The 25,028-nt window shown below is 37.1% G+C and overlaps 1 protein-coding gene across 1 annotated transcript; it reads right to left on the bottom strand.

The window, feature by feature from the left end:
• Nucleotides 1-3,863: 3,863 nt before the first annotated feature.
• cyp2u1 (cytochrome P450, family 2, subfamily U, polypeptide 1) lies at nt 3,864-20,442 on the bottom strand. Its single transcript, XM_061987868.1, has 5 exons — nt 19,967-20,442; nt 8,526-9,170; nt 6,603-6,764; nt 4,557-4,724; nt 3,864-4,468 (listed from the first exon to the last, which is right to left on the bottom strand). The coding sequence occupies exons 1-5, from the start codon at nt 20,376-20,378 to the stop codon at nt 4,287-4,289; spliced, it is 1,569 nt and encodes a 522-aa protein (XP_061843852.1). The 5' UTR covers nt 20,379-20,442; the 3' UTR covers nt 3,864-4,286.
• Between the last annotated feature and the right edge of the window lie 4,586 nt (nt 20,443-25,028).

The raw sequence follows: 25,028 nt of genomic DNA, 5'->3' as shown, positions 1-25,028 counted from the left end.
TGACTTTTCCAAATGGAGGAGGAGGGAGCACAAATGTGCGCTGATGAACATAAACAGCCACAGGAGGACAATGTGGCTGAACGTGACAATGTTGGGCAAGGGGTTGAAGGGAAAAAACGTGTGGTAAAAATGACACCCAAAGCTCTAGGTCACAAAATTGAAAGTTTGCAGGGGGAAAGAAAATCAAAGTCGCAAAGACTATCAACGCTGAAAGAGGGGGTCATTGCCCTGTTAAATTACGAAACACGTTCACATGAGCTAAGGGAGGAATTTAGCAGGTTTATGGTTTTTTATCATGAAACCAGAAAAGTGCACAAAACTTTGTTGTCTCTGTTACCAGATGATGAGTGTACTAAACATGAGATATGGTACAAAGCAAAAATGTTGAATTTTGATGGTTTTATTGACAAGGTTGACAGGTTGATGTATTCTCAAAATGATGATGATGACAATGATGATGATGATGAAGTTATAAATGATGGTTCTGCTGTTGATGGTGTTGAAAATGAAAGTGTACAACCCCACGACAGCATTTCAAATGTGCAATCCAATGTCTTATCAAAGCTCAATAATTCCGTATCCTCAAACAAAAGCAAAAGGTCTTCCACTTCTTCTGCTCGCATAATAGCAGAGGCAGATAAGGCAGCACTTATTGCCCGTGCTATTGCTCTAAAAGACATTCATGCATTGGAGGCGCAAGCAGCAGCTCTAAAGAGGAGACAAGATGAGCAGGCAGCAGCTCTAAAGAGGGAACAGGAGGAACAAGCAGAGGCCATAAGGAGGAAAAAGGAGCAAATGGAGTTGGATGCTCGAATAGCATCCCACAATGCTAAATTGTCTGTCCTCCAGGAAGCCAGTGTTTCTGGCAGGAGCAACAAGTCTGATGGAATGGAGTCCTATTATAGACAAGAGACAAAACTGAGAAAAGTGCCTGCACAGCCTGTACAACAACTTCATCAGTCTGTTAAAGCTGCTCCTTCAGAGCTTCACACAGCCAAGAATGGCCCAAACAAGGTTCATTCACACCCTCAACCAAACAAACCACTTCGCTCATCAACTTTGGATCCTGTGGAAAACCAATCAAAGCAACATTTACCTCAAGCAGCTCAATCATTTCAAGGCAATAACACAATACCAGGTGAATTCCACACTATATTACAAAGGCAAAATGAAATGATGGCACTCCTGGTTCAAGCACAAACCTCCCAATTACTTCCACACAGACACATTCCGGTTTTTGAAGGTGACCCATTGCAGTTTCAGGCTTTCATAAAAGCATTTGAGCATTGTGTAGAGGCAAAAACCAATGATTGTGGTGACTGCTTATATTATCTGGAGCAGTTTACCAAAGGACAGCCGAGAGATTTGGTGCGCAGTTGCCTCTATATGCCTACAGAGAGAGGCTATGCTACAGCAAAACGCCTACTAAGGGAACACTTCGGAAATCCTTCAAAAATAACAGCAGCCTACCTGGAAAAAATCATGGTTTGGCCAAACATCAAGTCTGAGGATATAAAAAATCTCCAAGCTTTTGCACTCTTCTTGCGAGAATGCTCCAATGCGATGGAAGAGCTGCAATACTTGGACGAGCTCAATATTCCAGCTAGCATGAAGATGCTCATACAAAAGCTTCCGTATAAATTAAGGGACCAGTGGAGAGGAAAAGCAGCTGACATTGTTGACACACAAAAGCGACGTGCTTGTTTCATAGACATTGTGAAATTTATTGAACAGCAGGTCAGAATTGCTTCAGATCCTGTCTTTGGTGACATTCAGGACATTCCTCAAAATAAAACAATAACCAAACCCAAGCCTATGCATCAAAGAAAATCACAGTTCAGAAGAAGCAGTTTCGCAACTCAGGTGGCAGTTGCCACTGAACCTAAATCGGATCCACACCTGGATAAGTTTGTTAACAGAGGCATCTACTTCTCCAAGACAAACTCTATTTCCTGTCTGTATTGTAAAAGAGAACATGCATTGGAGCACTGTCCAATGCTGGGAAAGAAGGTGCACAGGGAAAAGCTTGACTTTTTAAAAGAAAAAGGCCTGTGTTTTGGTTGCCTGTGCACAGGGCACCTGAGCAAGAGTTGCGACAGGCGCATCACTTGCTCTTACTGCAACAAGACACATCCCGAAGTGTTACATATTCACAGGAGGCATCTGGAAAGTGGAGGAAATAGCCATCTGCCAAAAATAGAAGCAAAGATTTGCACTACATCTTCAACTTGTGGCCATACAGGGGCTGGCAACTATGGAATTTTACCTATCCTGCCCGTTCAAGTGAAGTGCTCAAAGGGCAGCAAGATAGTCCAGACATACGCTTTCCTAGATCCAGGAAGCACAGGGACCTTCTGTTCTGAACAGCTACTGAACAGGCTGAATACAGAAGGCCGAAGAACAAAAATCCAATTGCGCACCATGGGTAATAGTAAGGCGACCCCTAACAGTGTTGTAAATGGCCTGAAAATCTCAAATCTTGCTGGCAGTAAGTTTTTTGAGCTTCCTGATGTGTTCACTCAAAGGCAGATGCCTGTGGGTACTAACCATCTGATCAGTGAAGCAGAGCTAGATAAGTGGCCTTACCTCAAAGGCATCAAAATCCCTCGACTAACTGCCAACGTGGATCTGTTAATTGGTACCAACGCCTTCAAGTTAATGGAACCATGGGAGGTGATTAACAGCCACGGAGACGGACCCTATGCTGTCAGAACCCTACTGGGGTGGGTAATTAATGGGCCAATACAAGGCAACAACCAGCATAATGGGAGCCCCACAGTTACTGTTAACCACACCATCGTTAACAGGTTGGAGGAACCGCTTATCAACCAGAGCATTGGCGGAACACGATCAGCCCAAAAGTCCTATGAGTGGACTCAAAGCTTCCGCATTGAAAAAGAGGAGCAAGAAAAGCTTTGCAGTGGGAGAAAAAAACTTGCTTTGGAAAAGGAGAGGCAGGAGAGAACATGGTTTGGCCAAAAAGCAGGAAGAGCGAGAGCAAGCTCTGGCCAGAGAGAGAGCTCTAGAGCTAGAAAGACAAAGAGGCTTGGAGCAAACACTTCTCCAGCAGCAATACGAGGAGAAGGAAAATAGTGAAATGGAAAAGGCAAGACTCAAAGTTTGGAAGCAGAAAGAAAAAAGGATCTGTACTCCAAGAGAAGATGGAGGCAGAGTCTATATCGCTGACCTTTTTTGGAAAAGGTGTATTCGCGAGTATTTACCGTTGCTACAAGAGCGACAAAAGTGGACAAATGAAAAAAGAAAGACCAATAACAAAGATATGCCTTCTTTGTGAAGGTATGGACAAAAATAATTGCATTATTTCAAAAGGGAACATGAAACCCCCCCCCCCCCCAAAAAAAGGGTTTTGTTTTGGTGTTATGGCTCTATTTGTATGTATTTATTTTTAATTCAATTGCTCTGTTCATCACGCCAGTAGCAATTAGGGGCTGGTGTGTTAGAGCCATTTACTGTTTCTGTCCGTCAAATGTATGACGTCATTAAAGGGGTTGGCTCAAGGCCAAGTGCCAGTCTACTTAGGGAGGGGCTGGGATCTTGCTCAGGTGTTGCTGAGTGGAGGCGCAACAGTTTTTGACTGTGCCAGGCTATGATTTGTTTGCTCCCGTTTATTTTTCGGTTTTGTTACAAAGTAAGTTTGATTTATGTGGCTGTATGTTAATAAATATTTTTGTTAAACATGGACACAATTCTGGACATCAATTATTAGCCAGCCGCACACGTCTAAACTAGCTTCAGTTTTATTCGGCAACCAGTAGCAGTAATAGTTTAGGACTTTACCGCTACAGTATGTATGTATGTACGTACGTACGTACACACACACACACACACACACACACACACACACACATTATACCTTAAATATTTGTATAATGTTGTTCATTATCACAAAAAATAATACTGCATTAAATATACAGTATACATTTTTTTTTGTTTTTCCTATGTTAAAAAATACTTAGACGTAATTTTCAAAAATATTATTTACTGTAATTAAAAAACTTGATACGGACTTGAACGATAGAAGTAGATATATTAACTGATGATCCAATATTACAAGTCATGGATTAGAAACCGTCATTAGGTATGTATCTCATCTATGTATCTATTCCGATCCAACAGAAAACTTGTGCTCTGAGGTATTTACTGCGACTGTACTACATCATCATACTGCGGTTACCTTATTCAACTGCACAGGAGACGGCTCAGGCGTACCTACTTAAGTGTCCTGCTCGCTATTACGCCTGTCCAGGTAGCATCTCCAGCTGACGTCAGTCGCGAGGGCTCACGCACACAGAGAAGGGGCACGGCGCCAGCGTCAGGCCAAAGCGTCCGTGCATGGAAGGAGGCGGCGTTCCCTCAGGGAGTCTGAAAGTGAAGGCTTGCAGTAAGCAGCTGACCACGAGGAAGAGCTCCATCTTGGCCAGTTGCTCCCCCATGCACACCCTGCGACCTGACACACAAGACACAGCGACAGGAAAGATGGCGATTATTTCATTGTGATGTTGCATCACTCGCATGGAGGATTACAGGTAACATACCAATCCCAAACGGCATGAAGCAATCTTTCCTGACTAACTTCCCGTGGTCATCCAGGAAGCGCTCCGGCTTGAAGCCGTCAGGGTCGTCCCACGCGGCGGGGTCTCGATGGACGGACCACAGGTTGATCAAAACAACTGTTCCTTGCGGAATGGTGAAACCTCGGAAGTCTGCAAATACAGCAATCAGCCGAGCTGATACATATACTGATATATACTATAAATAAAAACAAGTCATGATTAAGAAGTTGTATTAAGAACCAGATTTTTATTTACATTAAATCACAATAAAATACAAAAATATTGCAAAATAATTTGAATAAAAATAGAGTATACAGCAGTGTTTTTCAACCTTTTTTGAGCCAAGGCACATTTTTTTTGTTAAAAAAATGCGGAGGCACACCACCAGCAGAAATCATTAAAAAACAAAACTCAGTTGACAGTAAAAAGTCGTTGTCGCAATTGTTGGATATGACTTTAAAGCATAACCAAGCATGCATCACTATAGCTCTTGTCTCAAAGTAGGTGTACTGTCACCAACTGTCACATCACACCCTGACTTATTTGGACTTTTTTGCTGTTTTCTTGTGTGTTGTCTCGCGCTCATATTTTAATGGCTTTTTCTCTTTTTTTGGTATTTTCCTGTAGCAGTTTCATGTCTTCCTTTGAGTGATATTTCCCACATCTACTTTGTTTTAGCAATCAAGAAGAGTTCAGTTGTTTTTGTGGGGACATTGTTGATTGTCACGTCATGTTCGGTTGTACACTGTGGACGCCGTCTTTGCTCCACAGTAAGTCTTTGCTGTCGTCCAGCATTATGTTTTTGTTTACTTTGTAGCCAGTTCAGTTTTAGTTTCGTTCTGCATAGCCTTCCCTAAGCTTCAATGCCTTTTCTTAGGGGCACTCGCCTTTTGTTTATTTTTGGTTTAAGCATTAGACACAATTTTACCTGCACTATGTCTCCCGCTGTTTCCGACATCTACAAAGCAATTAGCACCGGCTGCCACCTACTTACTCTGCCGAGCTCTAGACAACACCGACACTCAACAACAACACATAATTTGCAGACTGTAATTACTGGTTTGCAAACAATATTTTTAACCCAAATAGGTGAAATTAGACAATCTCCCACGGCACACCAGACTAGTGTGCCGTGGCACAGTGGTTGAAAAACACTGGTATACAGTGTATATATATATATATATATATATATATATATATATATATATATATATATATATATATATATATAAATAATTTTCAAAAAATGCTGGCTATGAATTAATTTTTTTAAATTTAGTTTTTTTTCATGTGTGTATATATATATATATATATATATATATATATACACATGAAAAAAAACTAAATTTTAAAAAATTCATTCATATATATATATATATATATATATATATATATATATATATATATATATATATATATATATATATATATATATATATATATATAAATAATTTTCAAAAAATGCTGGCTATGAATGAATTTTTTTAAATTTAGTTTTTTTTCATGTGTGTATATATATATATATATATATATACACATGAAAAAAAACTAAATTTAAAAAAATTCATTCATATATATATATATATATATATATATATATATATATATATATATATATATATATATATATATATATATATATATATATATATATAAAAATAAATGTATATATATATATACACATACACATTAAAAAAACTCAATTTAAAAAAATTCAATCATAGCCAGCATTTTTAGAAAATTACAGAGATTTATAAAGCAAGTACCGTATTTTTTAAAGACAAAGAAAAAAAAATCTATATGATTTTTTCAAATGTATGAATTTACTACATGAATACAAAATACATTAATAAAGTGTATTTTTTCATTTATTATTTTTTAAAATGGTCATTAACAAGCTAAATGTGATTTATAGCATTTACATTATAATTATACATTATAATTATGAGTGAATAATTAAAAAAAAAAAAACATTTGCAAATAATTTAGCGCGTCATTAATGTGTGAAAAAAAAAGTATTTATGTTACTTGTGGTCTTGGACGCCATGTGTGGAATGCCCAGAGGAACCACTGATGTCAGCCTCTGCACCTCCATGATGGTGGCCTCTGTGAAGGGCAAATGTCCCCGGTCTGTCAAAGACGGGACGCGATGTCTTCCCACCACCTCGTCCAGCTCTGCTTGGACCTTCTCTGAGGGGAATGAGTGTACGTTATATGAGGCATAAATAACCAACTGGTATGTTAACGTAACATATTATGGTAAGAGTCATTCAAATAACTATAACATATAGAACATGCTATACGTTTACCAAACAATCTGTCACTCCTAATCGCTAAATCCCATGAAATCTTATACGTCTAGTCTCTTACGTGAATAAGCTAAATAATGTTATTTGATATTTTACGGTAATGTGTTAATAATTTCACATAAGTCGCTCCTGAGTATAAGTCAAACTATGAAAAAAAACTGCGACTTATAGTCCGAAAAATACGGTACTAGTTTTAGCTATTTGGCTGTTCTAGTTTTTATTTTTTTAAATTTTTTATTATCTTTATATTTTTTTTAATACATTGTAGCACTTTGAGGTTGTTTACTCAATGTATAGTGCTTTTTACAAATAAAATCTATTATTAGGGCCCGCATGGCCCATTGCATAAGGACTCCCACAGGGAGTCCTTATGCAATGGGCCATAAGGACCTATTGAATTTGTAAGGTTTTATTCTTTCTTTATTATTCTTCCGCCGCTTCTTTGAGCACTAATTTGACCCACTTAACATGCTTCAAAACTCACCATATTTGACCCACACATCAGGACCTGCAAAAATGGTCTTTTAATGAAAAAACCGAACCCCAAAACTCAAAATTGCGCTCTAGCGCCCCCTAGGAAAAAAACAACTAGACTGCCTGTAACTCCCACTAGGAAGGTGGGAGAGACATGAAACAAAAACCTCTATGTAGGTTTGACTTAGACCTAGTTTTCATAATTGTATATCCTCGGGCAAAAATCAACAGGAAGTTGGCAATTCCCCCTTCAAGACAAAAAAGTACTAAAAACAGTCACTTTTGCCTCTTTGAGCTGTAATGTGACCCCCTTAACACGCTTCAAAACTCACCAAACTGAACGCACACATCAGGACTGGCAAAAATTGTGATCTAATAAAAAAACCTAACCCCAAATTTAAAAATTGCGCTCTAGAGCAATTTTTTAATAAAACGGAGAAAAAACTGCTCCACGGAAGACAAAAATGACAAAACTGCCTGTATCTCCCACTGGGAAGGTCGGAGAGACATGAAACAAAATCCTCTCCGTAGGTCTCACTTAGACCTACATTTCATAAATTGACAAACCCCAGCAAAAATCTACAAGAAGCTTGCTATTCCCCCTTCAACACAACATTTTTGTAAAAACCGGTCACCTTTCTTCAAACATTATCTCCTCTGAGCGCGTTTGTTGTTTCGGCTTCAAACTAACACAGGAGAGAGATTGAACCCTTTTGATTAAAAGTTATCGAAAGAGTTTTAATACCGGCTCCGGTTTTGATTTTATGACCCTTCAAAGAGCCGCTGCGCTGATGCTGCTGTTTTTTCAAGAAGGCTGCTTAAAAGCAGGAAGCACCAGCGTGCCCACACAATGCAGACAAGGTACGTACACTACACAAAAGTATTGGGACAATTCGGACTAAAAGTAGACAAAAGTATTGGGACACTTATGACGAAAACTGAACAAAAGTATTGGGACACTTAGGACTAGCACCTGCCAAATACGCGGGCCCGACCAATGCTGCTTGCAGCTTTAATTATCATTATTATTATTATTATTATAAACAGCGTCTCTGCAGGTGGCGGCTGAGTAGTGCACTTCATTTTGCCAATCAATTACTGATCAATTCCAAACATTTAGCTGATTTTCCAACACTTAGCTCGGGGATGCAAGTGAAGCCCTCCTTACTTTGGACATCAGGATGCACGACCATGTAGAGGAGGACCCACAGGACAGAGTTGGTGGTCGTGTCAGTGCCTGCTACAAAAAGGTCTCCAATGATGTAGAAGAGGTAATCTTCACTGAAGCTGCTGTCCTCCACTCCAGCTTCCTTCTGGGCCAACATCTCCACCAAGTACATGTCCACAAGATCCCTCGGGTTCCCCGGGTCCAGCGTTTCCCGGTGCTCCGCGATAATCCTCTTCAGGAACGCCGTGATGTCGCCCTCCACCTGGCGGAGCTCCTTGAAGACGCCGAACGGCAAGTGGTAGAGCAGCGGGAAAACGTTGATGAGGACGGCGGGGATGTTGACGCACAGCTCCAGGCCTCGCATCATCAGGCCCAGCAGGGTGCTGAACTGGCGGTCGTCGCGGTGGAAGCGCCGGCCCAGGGCGAGGGAGCAGATGACGTTGGAGACGGCGTTGCCGATGAGCGGAGTCAAGTCCACGGCGGCCTTCTCCTCGTGTCGTCGCAGCAGCTCGCTTTTGACGGTGGCCAGGCCTTGGAGGATGCACGGCTCCAAACTCAGCTTCCCCAGCCCAAAGGACCTCAGAGACGCGTGGCAGAACTTGCGATGTTTTCTCCAAACAGGTCCATACGGCGCAAAGACTATTCCTTGAATTGAGAGGAAAGCAGACCGTGAATTCGAGTAAAGTTATCAACACAAACTATCGACCAGAGGTGGGTAGAGTAGCCAGAAATTGTACTCAAGTAAGAGTACTGTTACTTTAGAGATTTATTACTCAAGTAAAAGTAAGGAGTAGTCACCCAAATATTTACTTGAGTAAAAGTAAAAAGTATGTTGTGAAAAAACTACTCAAGTACTGAGTAACTGATGAGTAACATACACACACATATCATATATATATATATATATATATATATATATATATATATATATACACATATACACAGGTAAAAGCCAGTAAATTAGAATATTTTGAAAAACTTGATTTATTTCAGTAATTGCATTCAAAAGGTGTAACTTGTACATTATATTTATTCATTGCACACAGACTGATGCATTCAAATGTTTATTTCATTTAATTTTGATGATTTGAAGTGGCAACAAATGAAAATCCAAAATTCCGTGTGTCACAAAATTAGAATATTACTTAAAGCTAATACAAAAAAGGGATTTTTAGAAATGTTGGCCAACTGAAAAGTATGAAAATGAAAAATATGAGCATGTACAATACTCAATACTTGGTTGGAGCTCCTTTTGCCTCAATTACTGCGTTAATGCGGCGTGGCATGGAGTCGATGAGTTTCTGGCACTGCTCAGGTGTTATGAGAGCCCAGGTTGCTCTGATAGTGGCCTTCAACTCTTCTGCGTTTTTGGGTCTGGCATTCTGCATCTTCCTTTTCACAATACCCCACAGATTTTCTATGGGGCTAAGGTCAGGGGAGTTGGCGGGCCAATTTAGAACAGAAATACCATGGTCCGTAAACCAGGCACGGGTAGATTTTGCGCTGTGTGCAGGCGCCAAGTCCTGTTGGAACTTGAAATCTCCATCTCCATAGAGCAGGTCAGCAGCAGGAAGCATGAAGTGCTCTAAAACTTGCTGGTAGACGGCTGCGTTGACCCTGGATCTCAGGAAACAGAGTGGACCGACACCAGCAGATGACATGGCACCCCAAACCATCACTGATGGTGGAAACTTTACACTAGACTTCAGGCAACGTGGATCCTGTGCCTCTCCTGTCTTCCTCCAGACTCTGGGACCTCGATTTCCAAAGGAAATGCAAAATTTGCATGGTTGGGTGATGGTTTGGGGTGCCATGTCATCTGCTGGTGTCGGTCCACTCTGTTTCCTGAGATCCAGGGTCAACGCAGCCGTCTACCAGCAAGTTTTAGAGCACTTCATGCTTCCTGCTGCTGACCTGCTCTATGGAGATGGAGATTTCAAGTTCCAACAGGACTTGGCGCCTGCACACAGCGCAAAATCTACCCGTGCCTGGTTTACGGACCATGGTATTTCTGTTCTAAATTGGCCTGCCAACTCCCCTGACCTTAGCCCCATAGAAAATCTGTGGGGTATTGTGAAAAGGAAGATGCAGAATGCCAGACCCAATAACGCAGAAGAGTTGAAGGCCACTATCAGAGCAACCTGGGCTCTCATAACACCTGAGCAGTGCCAGAAACTCATCGACTCCATGCCACGCCGCATTAACGCAGTAATTGAGGCAAAAGGAGCTCCAACCAAGTATTGAGTATTGTACATGCTCATATTTTTCATTTTCATACTTTTCAGTTGGCCAACATTTCTAAAAATCCCTTTTTTGTATTAGCCTTAAGTAATATTCAAATTTTGTGACCCACGGAATTTTGGATTTTCATTTGTTGCCACTTCAAATCATCAAAATTAAATGAAATAAACATTTGAATGCATCAGTCTGTGTGCAATGAATAAATATAATGTACAAGTTACACCTTTTGAATGCAATTACTGAAATAAATCAAGTTTTTCAAAATATTCTAATTTACTGGCTTTTACCTGTATATATATATATATGTATATATATATATATATATACACACACATATATATATATATATATATATATATATATATATGTATGTATGTATATACATAAATACACACACACACACACCTACACACACATATATATATATATATACACACATATATATATATACATACATTGATATATACAGAATATAATTTATATTTATTTATTTTGCCGTTTTTGTTTACATGTTAAAGGTGTTTTAATGAATATACATGCATGTTTAACACATATAGATTCCTTTCTTTCATGAAGACAAGAATATAAGTTGGTGTATTACCTGATTCTGATGACTTGCATTGATTGGAATCAGACAGTAGTGATGATAACGTCCACGTCTTCAAATGGAGGAGAAAAAAAGTTCCTCCTTTCTGTCTAATACCACATGAAAGTGGTTGGTTTTTGGCATCTTATTTGTCCAGCTTCCATATTCGTTTGTATACACTTTACAAGAAATACATTGGCGGCAAACTCCGTAGCTTGCTAGCTTGTTTGCGCTGGCTATCGGAGACTCTTATTTTGAAAGCGCAGGCGCGATGGAGCGGCACTTTTATTGTGAAGACAGGAACTGTGCAGTCAGTCTTTAGGCTTTTGACGGGATGTACGGTTGAAATAAAAAAGGGTCTTTTTTCTTTCACACTTTTGATTGATTGATTGAGACTTTTATTAGTAGATTGCACAGTACAGTATATATTCCGTACAATTGACCACTAAATGGTAACACTCCAATAAGTTTTTCAACTTGTTTAAGTCAGGTCATGTGACCGCCTGGCTCTGTTTGATTGGTCCAACGTCACCAGTGACTGCATCTGACTGGTGGAACGGAGTGAACGTCACCAGTGACTGTATTTGTTGAAACGCAGGCACTATGAAGGTCTGTCTGACAGACCAAAACAAACAAAGCGTGCATTAACAGATCGATAAAAATTAGTAGCGAGGAGCGAGCTGAATGTAGATAAAAGTAGCGGAGTAAAAGTAGCGTTTCTTCTCTATAAATATACTCAAGTAAAAGTAAAAGTATGTTGCATTAAAACTACTCTTAGAAGTACAATTTATCCCAAAAGTTACTCAAGTAGATGTAACGGAGTAAATGTAGCGCGTTACTACCCACCTCTGCTATAGACCACATATTTTTAAACTGTGGTTCAAGTACCACTTCTGGTACGCTAGCTCTCCTTGTTGCTACCCAGAAAAAACACATTCTTTCATGTAAAATAAGACATACTAAAAATAGCGATATAAGTGTCAAATATTGGTCGGATATCAGAAAAAATAGGCTTGCATCTGAAATCTCTGATATACGTAAGCTCTGATAGAAGCAGTCCTGCAGTGTGCTTACTGGACAGCCAGTTAACATCTAAATGTCCTCCAATAGCCCTGCGATGAGGTGGCGACTTGTCCAGGGTGTACCCTGCCTTCCGCCCGATTGTAGCTGACATAGGCTCCAGCGCCCCCCGCAACCCCAAAAGGGAATAAGCGGTAGAAAATGGATGGACGGATGGATGTCCTCCAATAAGCACACAATTTTCAACAACATTTGGATCAGGTTCATTTTCATAACACTAACATAATTCAAACTATTCTGTATATATTTATTTTGGATCTGCATAATTTTATAACACTAACATAATTCAATCTAATTCCAACAAAATACATTTTGGATCAGGATCATTTTTATAACACTAACATAATCCAAACTATTCTGATCTGTACATATTTATTTAGAACCTGGATCATTTTTATAACACTAACATAATTCAAACTATTCTGAACATATTTATTTTGGATCTGGATAATTTATAATAACACTAATCTAAACAATCTAATTCCAACAAAATACATTTTGGATCAGGATCATTTTTATAACATTAACATAATTAAAACTCTTCTGAATATATTTATTTAGGATCTGCACCATTCTTATAACACTAACATAATCCAAACTATTCTGAACACATGTATTTAGGATCTGGATCATTTTTATAACACTAACATAATCCAAACTATTCTGCTCTGTACATATTTATTTAGAATCTGGATCATTTTTCATTTTTATAACACTAACATAATCCAAACTATTTTCAACAAAATTTGGATCAGGATCATTTTCATCACACTAACATAATTCAAACTATTCTGAATAATTTTATTTAGAATCTGTGCCATTCTTATAACACTAACATAATCCAAACTATTTTGAACACATTTATTTAGAATCTGGATCATTTTTATAACACTAACATAATCCAATCTATTTTCAACAAAATTTGGATCAGGATCATTTTCATAACACTAACATAATTCAAACTATTCTGAATCTATTTATTTAGGATCTGCATCATTCTTAAAACACTAACATAATTCAAACTATTCTGAACACATTTATTGTGGATCTGAATCATTTTTATAACACTAATATAATCCAAACTATTCTGCTCTGTACATATTTATTTAGAATCTGGATCATTTTTATAACACTAACATAATTCAAACTATTCTGAACATATTTATTTTGGATCTGGATAATTTATAATTTATAATCTATTTCCAACAAAATACATTTTGGATCAGGATCATTTTTATAACATTAACATAATTAAAACTCTTCTGAATATATTTATTTAGGATCTGCACCATTCTTATAACACTAACATAATCCAAACTATTCTGAACACATGTATTTAGGATCTGGATCATTTTTATAACACTAACATAATCCAAACTATTCTGCTCTGTACATATTTATTTAGAAACTGGATAATTTTTCATTTTTATAACACTAACATAATCCAAACTATTTTCAACAAAATTTGGATCAGGATCATTTTCATCACACTAACATAATTCAAACTATTCTGAATATATTTATTTAGGATCTGTGCCATTCTTATAACACTAACATAATCCAAACTATTTTGAACACATTTATTTAGAATCTGGATCATTTTTATAACACTAACATAATCCAATCTATTTTCAACAAAATTTGGATCAGGATCATTTTCATAACACTAACATAATTCAAACTGTTCTGAACATATTTATTTTGGATCTGGATAATTTTTTATAACACTAACGTAATTCAATCTATTTCCAACAAAATACATTATGGATCTGGATCATTTTTATAACACTAACATAATTCAAACTATTCTGAATATATTTATTTAGGATCTGCATCATTCTTATAACACTAACATAATCCAAACTATTCTGAACACATTTATTTTGGATCTGGATCATTTTTATAACACTAACATAATCCAAACAATTCTGATCTGTACATATTTATTTAGAATCTGGATCATTTTTATAACACTAACATAATCCAAACTATTCTGAACATATTTATTTTGGATCTGGATCATTTATAATTTATAATCTATTTCCAACAAAATACATTTTGGATCAGGATCATTTTAATAACATTAACATAATTAAAACTCTTCTGAATATATTTATTTAGGATCTGCACCATTCTTATAACACTAACATAATTCAAACTATTCTGAACACATTTATTTAGGATCTGGATCATTTTTATAACACTAACATAATCCAATCTATTTTCAACAAAATTTGGATCAGGATCATTTTCATCACACTAACATAATTCAAACTATTCTGAATATATTTATTTAGGATCTGTGCCATTCTTATAACACTAACATAATCCAAACTATTCTGAACACATTTATTTAGAATCTGGATCATTTTTATAACACTAACATAATCCAATCTATTTTCAATAAAATTTGGATCAGGATCATTTTCATAACACTAACATAATTCAAACTATTCTGAATATTTTATTTTGGATCTGCATAATTTTATAACACTAACATAATTCAATCTAATTCCAACAAAATACATTTTGGATTAGGATCATTTTTATAACACTAACATAATTCAAAATATTCTGAATATATTTATTTAGGATCTGTATCATTCTTATAACACTAACATAATTCAAACTATTCTGAACACATTTATTTAGGATCTGGATCATTTTTATAACACTAACATAATCCAAACTATTCTGCTCTGTACATATTTATTTAGAATCTGGATTATTTTTCATTGTTATAACACTAACATAATCCAAACTATTTTCAACAAAATTTGGATCAGGATCATTTTCATCACACTAACATAATTCAAACTATTCTGAATAATTTTATTTATGATCTGTGCCATTCTTATAACACTAACATAATCCAAACTATTCTGAACACATTTATTTAGAATCTGGATCATTTTTATAACACTAACATAATCCAATCTATTTTCAACAAAATTTGGATCAGGATCATTTTCATAACACTAACATAATTCAAACTATTCTGAACATATTTATTTTGGATCTGGATATTTTTTTATAACACTAACATAATTCAATCTATTTCCAACAAAATACATTATGGATTAGGATCATTTTTATAATACTAACATAATTCAAACTCTTCCGAATATATTTATTTAGTATCTGCACCATTCTTATAACACTAACATAATCCAAACTGTACATATTTATTTTGGATCTGGATCATTTTTATAACACCAACATAATTCAATCTATTTAAAAAATGTAAAAGGAATTTTACCTTTGCAACCTTATTATACTATTGGCTAAATTGTATATTCATAAAAGTAAGTTTCTCAATACCCAACCTGTTTTTTGTGTCTTTAAAAAAGAATTAGAATTTTACTTTAAAACGCTTTCTACCTCTAACAACCAAAAATCAGTGAAAACTATGATGCTGCGCTCCAAATTTGGATTATTTACGGAACTTGTGTGAGCCTATGGCTTTACATATATATATATATATATATATATATATATATATATATATATATATATATATATATATATATACACATACATGCATACATACATATATATATACATACGTACGTACGTATACATATATATAAATACGTACATCTATATATATATATATATGCATACATACATATATATATACATACGTACGTACGTACGTATATATATATAAATACGTACATCTATATATATATATATATATATATATATATACGTACATCTATATATATATATACGTACATCTATATATATATATATATATATACGTACATCTATATATATATATATATATATATATATATATATACGTACATCTATATATATATATATATATATATATACGTACATCTATATATATATATATACGTACATCTATATATATATATATATATATATATATATATATATATATATATATATATATATATATATATATATATATATATATATATATATATATATATATTTATATTTATATATACACACAGCATTCTTCTTTAGTTGCTTTATTGAGTTTACAACCCCCGGCGCTGTTTTGTACTGTTTTTGTACTTGTTTTGATGTAGCATCTGAGCCGGGGATGTCGTTGTGGCTTGTGCAGCCCTTTGAGACACTCGTGATTTACAGCTATATAAATAAACGTTAATTGATTGATTGGTTAACGTGGACCCCGACTTAAACTAGTTGACAAACTTATTCGGGTGTCACCATTTAGTAGGGGTGTAACGGTACGTGTATTTGTATTGAACCGTTTCGGTACGGGGGTTTCGGTTCGGTTCGGAGGTGTTGAAGCAGCAAAAAAGGACATTATGTTAAATGAAGAGTTTCTGTGTCTGATAGTTGATATAATAATGTAAGTGCATCATTAAGCCTACATGAACTCCATGGTGTTCAGGGATGAATAGTCTCTCCTATTGCTATTGTACTATTTTTTCCAGCTATAGTTACATTAATCATTAGTAATGCAGCAGCCTAGTTTTGAATGGCAGGGTCCCTGCTATCACATGTTGATAAAAATATAACATTTACATAATAAAAATCAACTACAGGCTTCCCAAATGCTGTAATAAATTAAGCATGATGAGTTGACTTGAAACTGTTTAATGTTGCACTTTTTATATGTAGAAGAAAAGTTTTGTCATTTTATTTAATCTGAGCAACAACTTTTGAGGCAGTTTAATGTTGATTAATGTGGACCCCGACTTAAACAAGTTGAAAAACTTATTGGGGTGTTACCATTTAGTGGTCAATTGTAGGGAATATGTACTGTACTGTGCAATCTACTAATACAAGTCTCAACCAATCAATCAAAAAAGCACTTTATATGTAGAAAGGTTTTGTTACGAAACCATACTGAGCCTTATCTTATTTAGTTTGTATGTGATATATGATGACCACATTAACCCTGGCAATGGACCCTGTGTGTATATGTATGTTATGCCATTGTTTACACATTTGGTAAATAAATAACCCAAACATTTATATTTTGTTGTTTTCGTACTGTACCGAAAATGAACCGAACTGTGACCTCTAAACCCATACTTGCCAACCTTGAGACCTCCGATTTCGGGAGGTGGGGGGTGGGGCGGGGCGTGGTTAAGAGGGGAGGAGTATATTGACAGCTAGAATTCACCAAGTCAAGTATTTCATACATATATATATATATATATATATATATATATATATATATATATATATATATATATATGAAAATATGCAAACAAAACTGTGTTTGGATAATTGATACTTCAAACTTGCATAAAGAAATATTAAGGAATATAACATAACTTGGCTTCTGAGAGTTTCAAAATGTAATGAATAAAATGCTAAAGTTGTTGATAAACAAGCAATTATTTTAATAATTAAATATGGTCATTTTAAATGAATTATTATGATAATTTAAAATCAATTATTTCAAATATGTTTATTTTAATGTATAATTCTATGGCTGGATGTTATAAGGAGTCACGAAAAAATACAAATAAAAATACAATTAATGTTGATGTTTTTAGCAAAATATAGTAAAAATTTATTTAGTTTTTTTTTTTTTTTAATTAATAAATATATTTATTTTTAGGTAAGATAAACATAATAATACAATTTATCTCTAGTCTGGATGATTTAGTTCTTGTCACCCTGTTGTCCTCCTGTCATGAAAAAAGTCTGTCCTCACTCAGGTTGCATGGAGCTGGAGGGGGCGTGGCTTCCAGCTCCTGCTGAAAATCGGGAGATTTTCGGGAGAATATTTGTCCCGGGAGGTTTTCGGGAGAGGCGCTGAATTTCGGGAGTCTCCCGGAAAATTCGGGAGGGTTGGCAAGTATGCATTAAGGATAGTTTACGCTATTTACGCAAGCGTTCTTCTTAAGGCTGAAACGACGCGTCGACGTAGTCAACGTCATCGGTTACGTAAATACGTCGACGCCGTTTTTGTGCGTCGGCGCGTCGCATATTTACGTCACACTACTGTCATGGCGGAGCGCAAAGCAGACGATGCGAGCGAGGGGAAAAAAGCACGCCAAAAGTCGTCAAAAGTGTCGGAGTATTTCAATAAACGGCCTAATAATGTTGTTGTATGCACACTGTGTCGAGCGGAAATGGCCTAACATAGCAGCACAACGGCTATGAACAAACATTTGAAAAGAAAACCCCCGACAGCGTTCTTGCCATCACCATCAACAAGTCAATCGTCCGCGTGCGTATACGTTGTCATCATTACACAAAAACATGAATGTGTCATTTGTATCTGCGTTGTAAATTCATAAACTAAAGCACCGTTTGCTCTGAGAGGCGCGTTTGGCGTGCCTGTTCAGTGTTTACAAAGACGCGCTCCTCTTTAACGCTGTGGAGAGGCGGCGGCGGCGAGCGAGCGGCGAGGCGGGGCGCGCCGGGAGCGACGCCGCAAGAGACAGGGGACAACGAGCGAGCGAGGAAGAGGAGCCGAAAAGCGAGGAAAGAAAGAGAAAAGAGTTGGTCTGTCGGTCCTGAAAGAACCCCACGGCACAAGACGTGTCACAAACGCTAACGTTAATTAGTTGTGCAAATACCTTTTACAACATTAACAGTTACATATACTATGTACAAACCAACAATTAACTTTCACTTTAATCATACTATCATTGTTGTGTTATTAAGCAAAATAAGCAATACTTTTACTTTTGTTGAAATGTTTACACTGTACACTTTTTTGTATTGGATGTTTAGCTTTATTTTTGCACATTTTAGCAAATAAGCAATACTTTTACTTTTGTTGAAATGTTTACACTTGTTACAGAATATTTCCGTTTTGCACTTTTTTGTATTGGATGTTTATCTTTATTTTTGCACATTTTAAAGCAAAATAAGCAATACTTTTACTTTTGAAATGCTTATACTATTCCAGAATATTAAGATTTGCACTGGATGTTTACTTTTATATTTGCACATTAAAAAGCAAATAAGCTACTTTTAATTTTGTTAAATGTTAAAAGTTTTAAATGTTTACATTGTTACAGAATATTTTGTCATGTTGTTGTCAATGTTGACTGAGTGGCCATACTTTTTTTTTTGTAAATAAAAGCCATGCCTTTTGAAAAAACTGGCCTACATTTATTTTTTCCTCTTCATTTTAAATTAAAAAAAATAATCGGTAAAAGGAAAAATAATCTATAGATTAATCGAAAAAAATAATCTATAGATTAACCGATTAATCGAAAAAATAATCTATAGATTAATCGATAGAAAAATAATCGTTAGCTGCAGCCCTAGTTCTTCTCCTCCTCCTCTTTGGGCTTGCCGAAACAAACGTCATGGGAACATCGCCCCCTGGAGTTACACATTCTGATGGGTAACAGATTTTTGTACAACACCCCTACCATTTAGTGGTCAATTGTACGGAATATGTACTGTAATGGGCAATCTACTAATACAAGTTTAAAAAAAATAAAAAAATTTTAAAAAGTGTTTTGATTATTATTATTTCTTTGATTGTATGTTGAATATTATAAATAAAGGTTTTGAAAATAAAAACAAATAAATAAATGACAAAAAACTGACTTACCTTTGCGTTTGGTCATGATGGTCACCGCAGGCATATCCGGTCTGTCCGAGAACACTTCCGGCTGGTTGAGCAGAGCATCCCTGATGACGTCACAGCCGTTCAGCACCACAACCAGCTGGCTGCCCACAAACAGGCTGAAGACGTCACCGTACACGGCGGCGTGTTCCGTTAACCCGACCAAAGGTGTCGCGTTGGCGCGGCTCGACGACTTCCCGAACCTCCTCCGAACAAAAGACGGAATGAGAAGGACGCCGAAGTTGCCGACTATCGGCAGAGGCTTGGGCCCCGGGGGGATGTTAGCTAGGTGGCGTCGTCTGCGGAGGCATTGAAGTAAATAATACACCAACAAGACGACTAAACAAGTAGCAATGTTTGCTTCTGACAGGAGCGACTTGGCCCAAAGTGGAAGCATATTGTGACGGCTACGGCACAAGTAACGCCATCATTGTAGCGACAACGGTCACACCGTGACTCTACTGCATGTTGTTGAAGAATACTCACCTCCTATTGGCGGAGAGAGAAGAATACTCACCTCCTATTGGCGGAGAGAGAAGAATACTCGCCTCCTATTGGCGGATAGAGAAGAATACTGACCTCCTATTGGCGGAGAGAGAAGAATACTCGCCTCCTATTGGCGGAGATAGAAGAATACTGACCTCCTATTGGCGGAGAGAGAAGAATACTCACCTCCTATTGGCGGAGAGAGAAGAATACTCACCTCCTATTGGCGGAGAGAGAAGAATACTCACCTCCTATTGGCGGAGAGAGAAGAATACTCACCTCCTATTGGCGTAGGAGGTGAGTATTCTTCTCTCTCCGCCATTAGGAGGTGAGTATAAGAATACTGACCTTGTATTGGCGGAGAGAAGAATACTTGCCTCCTATTGGCGGAGAGAGAAGAATACTGACCTCCTACGCCATTAGGAGGTGAGTATTCTTCTCTCTCCACCAATAGGAGGTGAGTATTCTTCTCTCTCCGCCAATAGGAGGTGAGTATTCTTCTCTCTCCGCCAATACGAGGTCAGTATTCTTCTCTGTCCGCCAATAGGAGGTGAGTATTCTTCTCTCTCCGCCAATAAGAGGTCAGTATTCTTCTCTCTCCGCCAATAGGAAGTCAGTATTCTTCTCCTATTGGCGGAGAGAGAAGAATACTCACCTCCTATTGGCGGAGAGAGAAGAATACTCACCTCCTATTGGCGGAGAGAGAAGAATACTCACCTCCTATTGGCGGAGAGAAAAGAATACTGACTTCCTATTGGCGGAGAGAGAAGAATACTGACCTCTTATTGGCGGAGAGAGAAGAATACTCACCTCCTATTGGCGGACAGAGAAGAATACTGACCTCGTATTGGCGGAGAGAGAAGAATACTCACCTCCTATTGGCGGAGAGAGAAGAATACTCACCTCCTATTGGTGGAGAGAGAAGAATACTCACCTCCTAATGGCGTAGGAGGTCAGTATTCTTCTCTCTCCGCCAATAGGAGGCAAGTATTCTTCTCTCCGCCAATACAAGGTCAGTATTCTTATACTCACCTCCTATTGGCGGACAGAGAAGAATACTGACCTCGTATTGGCGGAGAGAGAAGAATACTCACCTCCTATTGGCGGAGAGAGAAGAATACTCACCTCCTATTGGTGGAGAGAGAAGAATACTCACCTCCTAATGGCGGAGAGAGAAGAATACTCACCTCCTATTGGCGGAGAGAGAAGAATACTGACCTCCTATTGGCGGAGAGAGAAGAATACTCGCCTCCTATTGGCGGAGAGAGAAGAATACTGACCTCCTATTGGCGGAGAGAGAAGAATACTCGCCTCCTATTGGCGGAGAGAGAAGAATACTGACCTCCTATTGGCGGAGAGAGAAGAATACTCGCCTCCTATTGGCGGAGAGAGAAGAATACTCACCTCCTATTGGCGGAGAGAGAAGAATACTCACCTCCTATTGGCGGAGAGAGAAGAATACTGACCTCCTATTGGCGGAGAGAGAAGAATACTGACCTCCTATTGGCGGAGAGAGAAGAATACTCGCCTTCTATTGGCGGAGAGAGAAAAATACTCGCCTCCTATTGGCGGAGAGAGAAGAATACTCACCTCCTATTGGCGGAGAGAGAAGAATACTGACCTTGTATTGGCGGAGAGAGAAGAATACTCGCCTCCTATTGGCGGAGAGAGAAGAATACTCACCTCCTATTGGCGGAGAGAGAAGAATACTGACCTTGTATTGGCGGAGAGAAGAATACTTGCCTCCTATTGGCGGAGAGAGAAGAATACTGACCTCCTATTGGCGGAGAGAGAAGAATACTCGCCTCCTATTGGCGGAGAGAGAAGAATACTCACCTCCTATTGGCGGAGAGAGAAGAATACTGACCTCCTATTGGCGGAGAGAGAAGAATACTCACCTCCTATTGGCGGAGAGAGAAGAATACTCGCCTCCTATTGGCGGAGAGAGAAAAATACTCGCCTCCTATTGGCGGAGAGAGAAGAATACTCACCTCCTATTGGCGGAGAGAGAAGAATACTGACCTCGTATTGGCGGAGAGAGAAGAATACTCGCCTCCTATTGGCGGAGAGAGAAGAATACTGACCTCCTATTGGCGGAGAGAGAAGAATACTCACCTCCTATTGGCGGAGAGAGAAGAATACTCACCCCCTATTGGCGGAGAGAGAAGAATACTCGCCTCCTATTGGCGGAGAGAGAAATACCTGTGCTGATTGGTTGGTTAATGATGAGCCAGAAATCCCAGAAATGTACATTTGCAGGTGGAGTAGCCCATTAGGGTATGCTGCCATAAATAATACCTCAATAAAACTCTTTATTAGTACATTTTACGGTAAAACGGCACAAGTCGGAAAATAATAGAAGATTGTCAACTTTGATTGATTGATTGAAACTTTTATTAGTAGATTGCACAGTACAGTACATATTCCGTACAATTGACCACTAAATGATAACACCCCAATAAGTTGTTCAACTTGTTTAAGTCGGGGTCCACGTTAATCAATTCACCAATGTGCACACCACAGCGGGAGGCAGTGTGCAGGTAAAAAGGTATGTAATGCTTAAACCAAAAATGAACGAAAGGAAAAGGCAATGGCTACGCAGGACAAAAGTAAAACTGAACTGGCTACAAAGTAAGCAGAAACAGAATGCTGGACGACAGTAAAAACTTACGGCGTCCACAAAGCACATTTGTACATGACATGACAATCAGCAATGTCCACACAAAGAATTGCTGACACAAAGCAGGTGCGGGGGAATAGCGCTCAAAGGAAGACATGAAAGTGCTACAGGAAAACACCAACAAAACAGGAAGGGCCACCAAAATAAGGGCGCAAGACAAGAACTAAAGCACTACACACAGGAAAACACCAACAAACTCAAAATAAGGCACAACGACCTGGTGGAGTTTCATTTTTTAACGTTTTCTGCTGGTGGTGTGCCTCCGGATTTTTTTATGAGAAAAATGTGCCTTGCCTCAAAAAAAGGTTGAAAAACACTGGAGTAGGCCATAGGGCAGGGGTCGGCAACCCAAAATGTTGAAAGAGCCACATTGGACCAAAAATACAACAACAACAAAAATCTGTGTGGAGCTGCAAAAAATTAAAAGCCTTATGTAAGTGTTGTAATGAAGGCAACACATGATGTAAGTGTCTATATTAGTTATATTAGCCTACTATCAAAATGACTTTAAAAGTCTTATATAAGTGTTATAATGAAGACAACACATGATGTAAGTGTCTATATTAGCTATATTAGCCTACTATCAAAATGACTTTAAGTCTTATATAAGTGTTATAATGAAGGCAACACATGATGTAAGTGTCTATATTAGCTATATTAGCCTACAATCAACATGACTTTAAAAGTCTTATATAAGGGTTATAATGAAGGCAACACATGATGTAAGTGTCTATATTAGCTGTATTAGCCTACTATCAAAATGTCTTTAAAAGTCTTATATAAGTGTTGTAATGAAGGCAACACATGATGTAAGTGTCTATATTAGCTATATTAGCCTACTATCAAAATGACTTTAAAAGTCTTATATAAGTGTTATAATGAAGGCAACACATGATGTAAGTGTCTATATTAGCCTACTATCAAAATGACTTGAAGGCAACACGTGATGTAAGTGTCTATATTAGCTATATTAGCCTACTATCAAAATGACTTTAAAAGTCTTATATAAGGGTTATAATGAAGGCAACACATGATGTAAGTGTCTATATTAGCCTACTATCAAAATGACTTTAAAAGTCTTATATATAAGTGTTTTAATGAAGACAACACATGATGTAAGTGTCTATATTAGCTATATTAGCCTACTATCAAAATGACTTTAAAAGTATAATGAAGGCAACACATGATGTAAGTGTCTATATTAGCCTACTATCAAAATGACTTTAAAAGTCTTATATAAGTGTTGTAATGAAGGCAACACATGATGTAAGTGTCTATATTAGCTATATTAGCCTACTATCAAAATGACTTTAAAAGTCTTATATAAGTGTTATAATGAAGGCAACACATGATGTAAGTGTCTATATTAGCCTACTATCAAAATGACTTGAAGGCAACACGTGATGTAAGTGTCTATATTAGCCTACTATCAAAATGACTTTAAAAGTCTTATATAAGGGTTATAATGAAGGCAACACATGATGTGTCTATATTAACTATATTAGCCTACTATCAAAATGACTTTAAAAGTCTTATATAAGTGTTGTAATGAAGACAACACATGATGTAAGTGTCTATATTAGCTATATTAGCCTACTATCAAAATGACTTTAAAAGTGTTATATAAGTGTTATAATGAAGACAACACATGATGTAAGTGTCTATATTAGCTATATTAGCCTACTATCAAAATGACTTTAAAAGTCTTATATAAGTGTTATAACGAAGGCAACACATGATGTAAGTGTCTATATTAGCCTACTATCAAAATGACTTTAAAAGTCTTATATAAGTGTTATAATGAAGGCAACACATGATGTAAGTGTCTATATTAGCTATATTAGCCTACTATCAAAATGACTTTAAAAGTCTTATATAAGT

Source organism: Nerophis lumbriciformis, linkage group LG27 (assembly GCF_033978685.3).
Source record: "Nerophis lumbriciformis linkage group LG27, RoL_Nlum_v2.1, whole genome shotgun sequence".
Taxonomy (NCBI): domain Eukaryota; kingdom Metazoa; phylum Chordata; class Actinopteri; order Syngnathiformes; family Syngnathidae; genus Nerophis; species Nerophis lumbriciformis.
The sequence above is the reverse complement of the archived record's forward strand: the minus strand, read 5'-3'. Positions and strand labels throughout refer to the sequence as shown.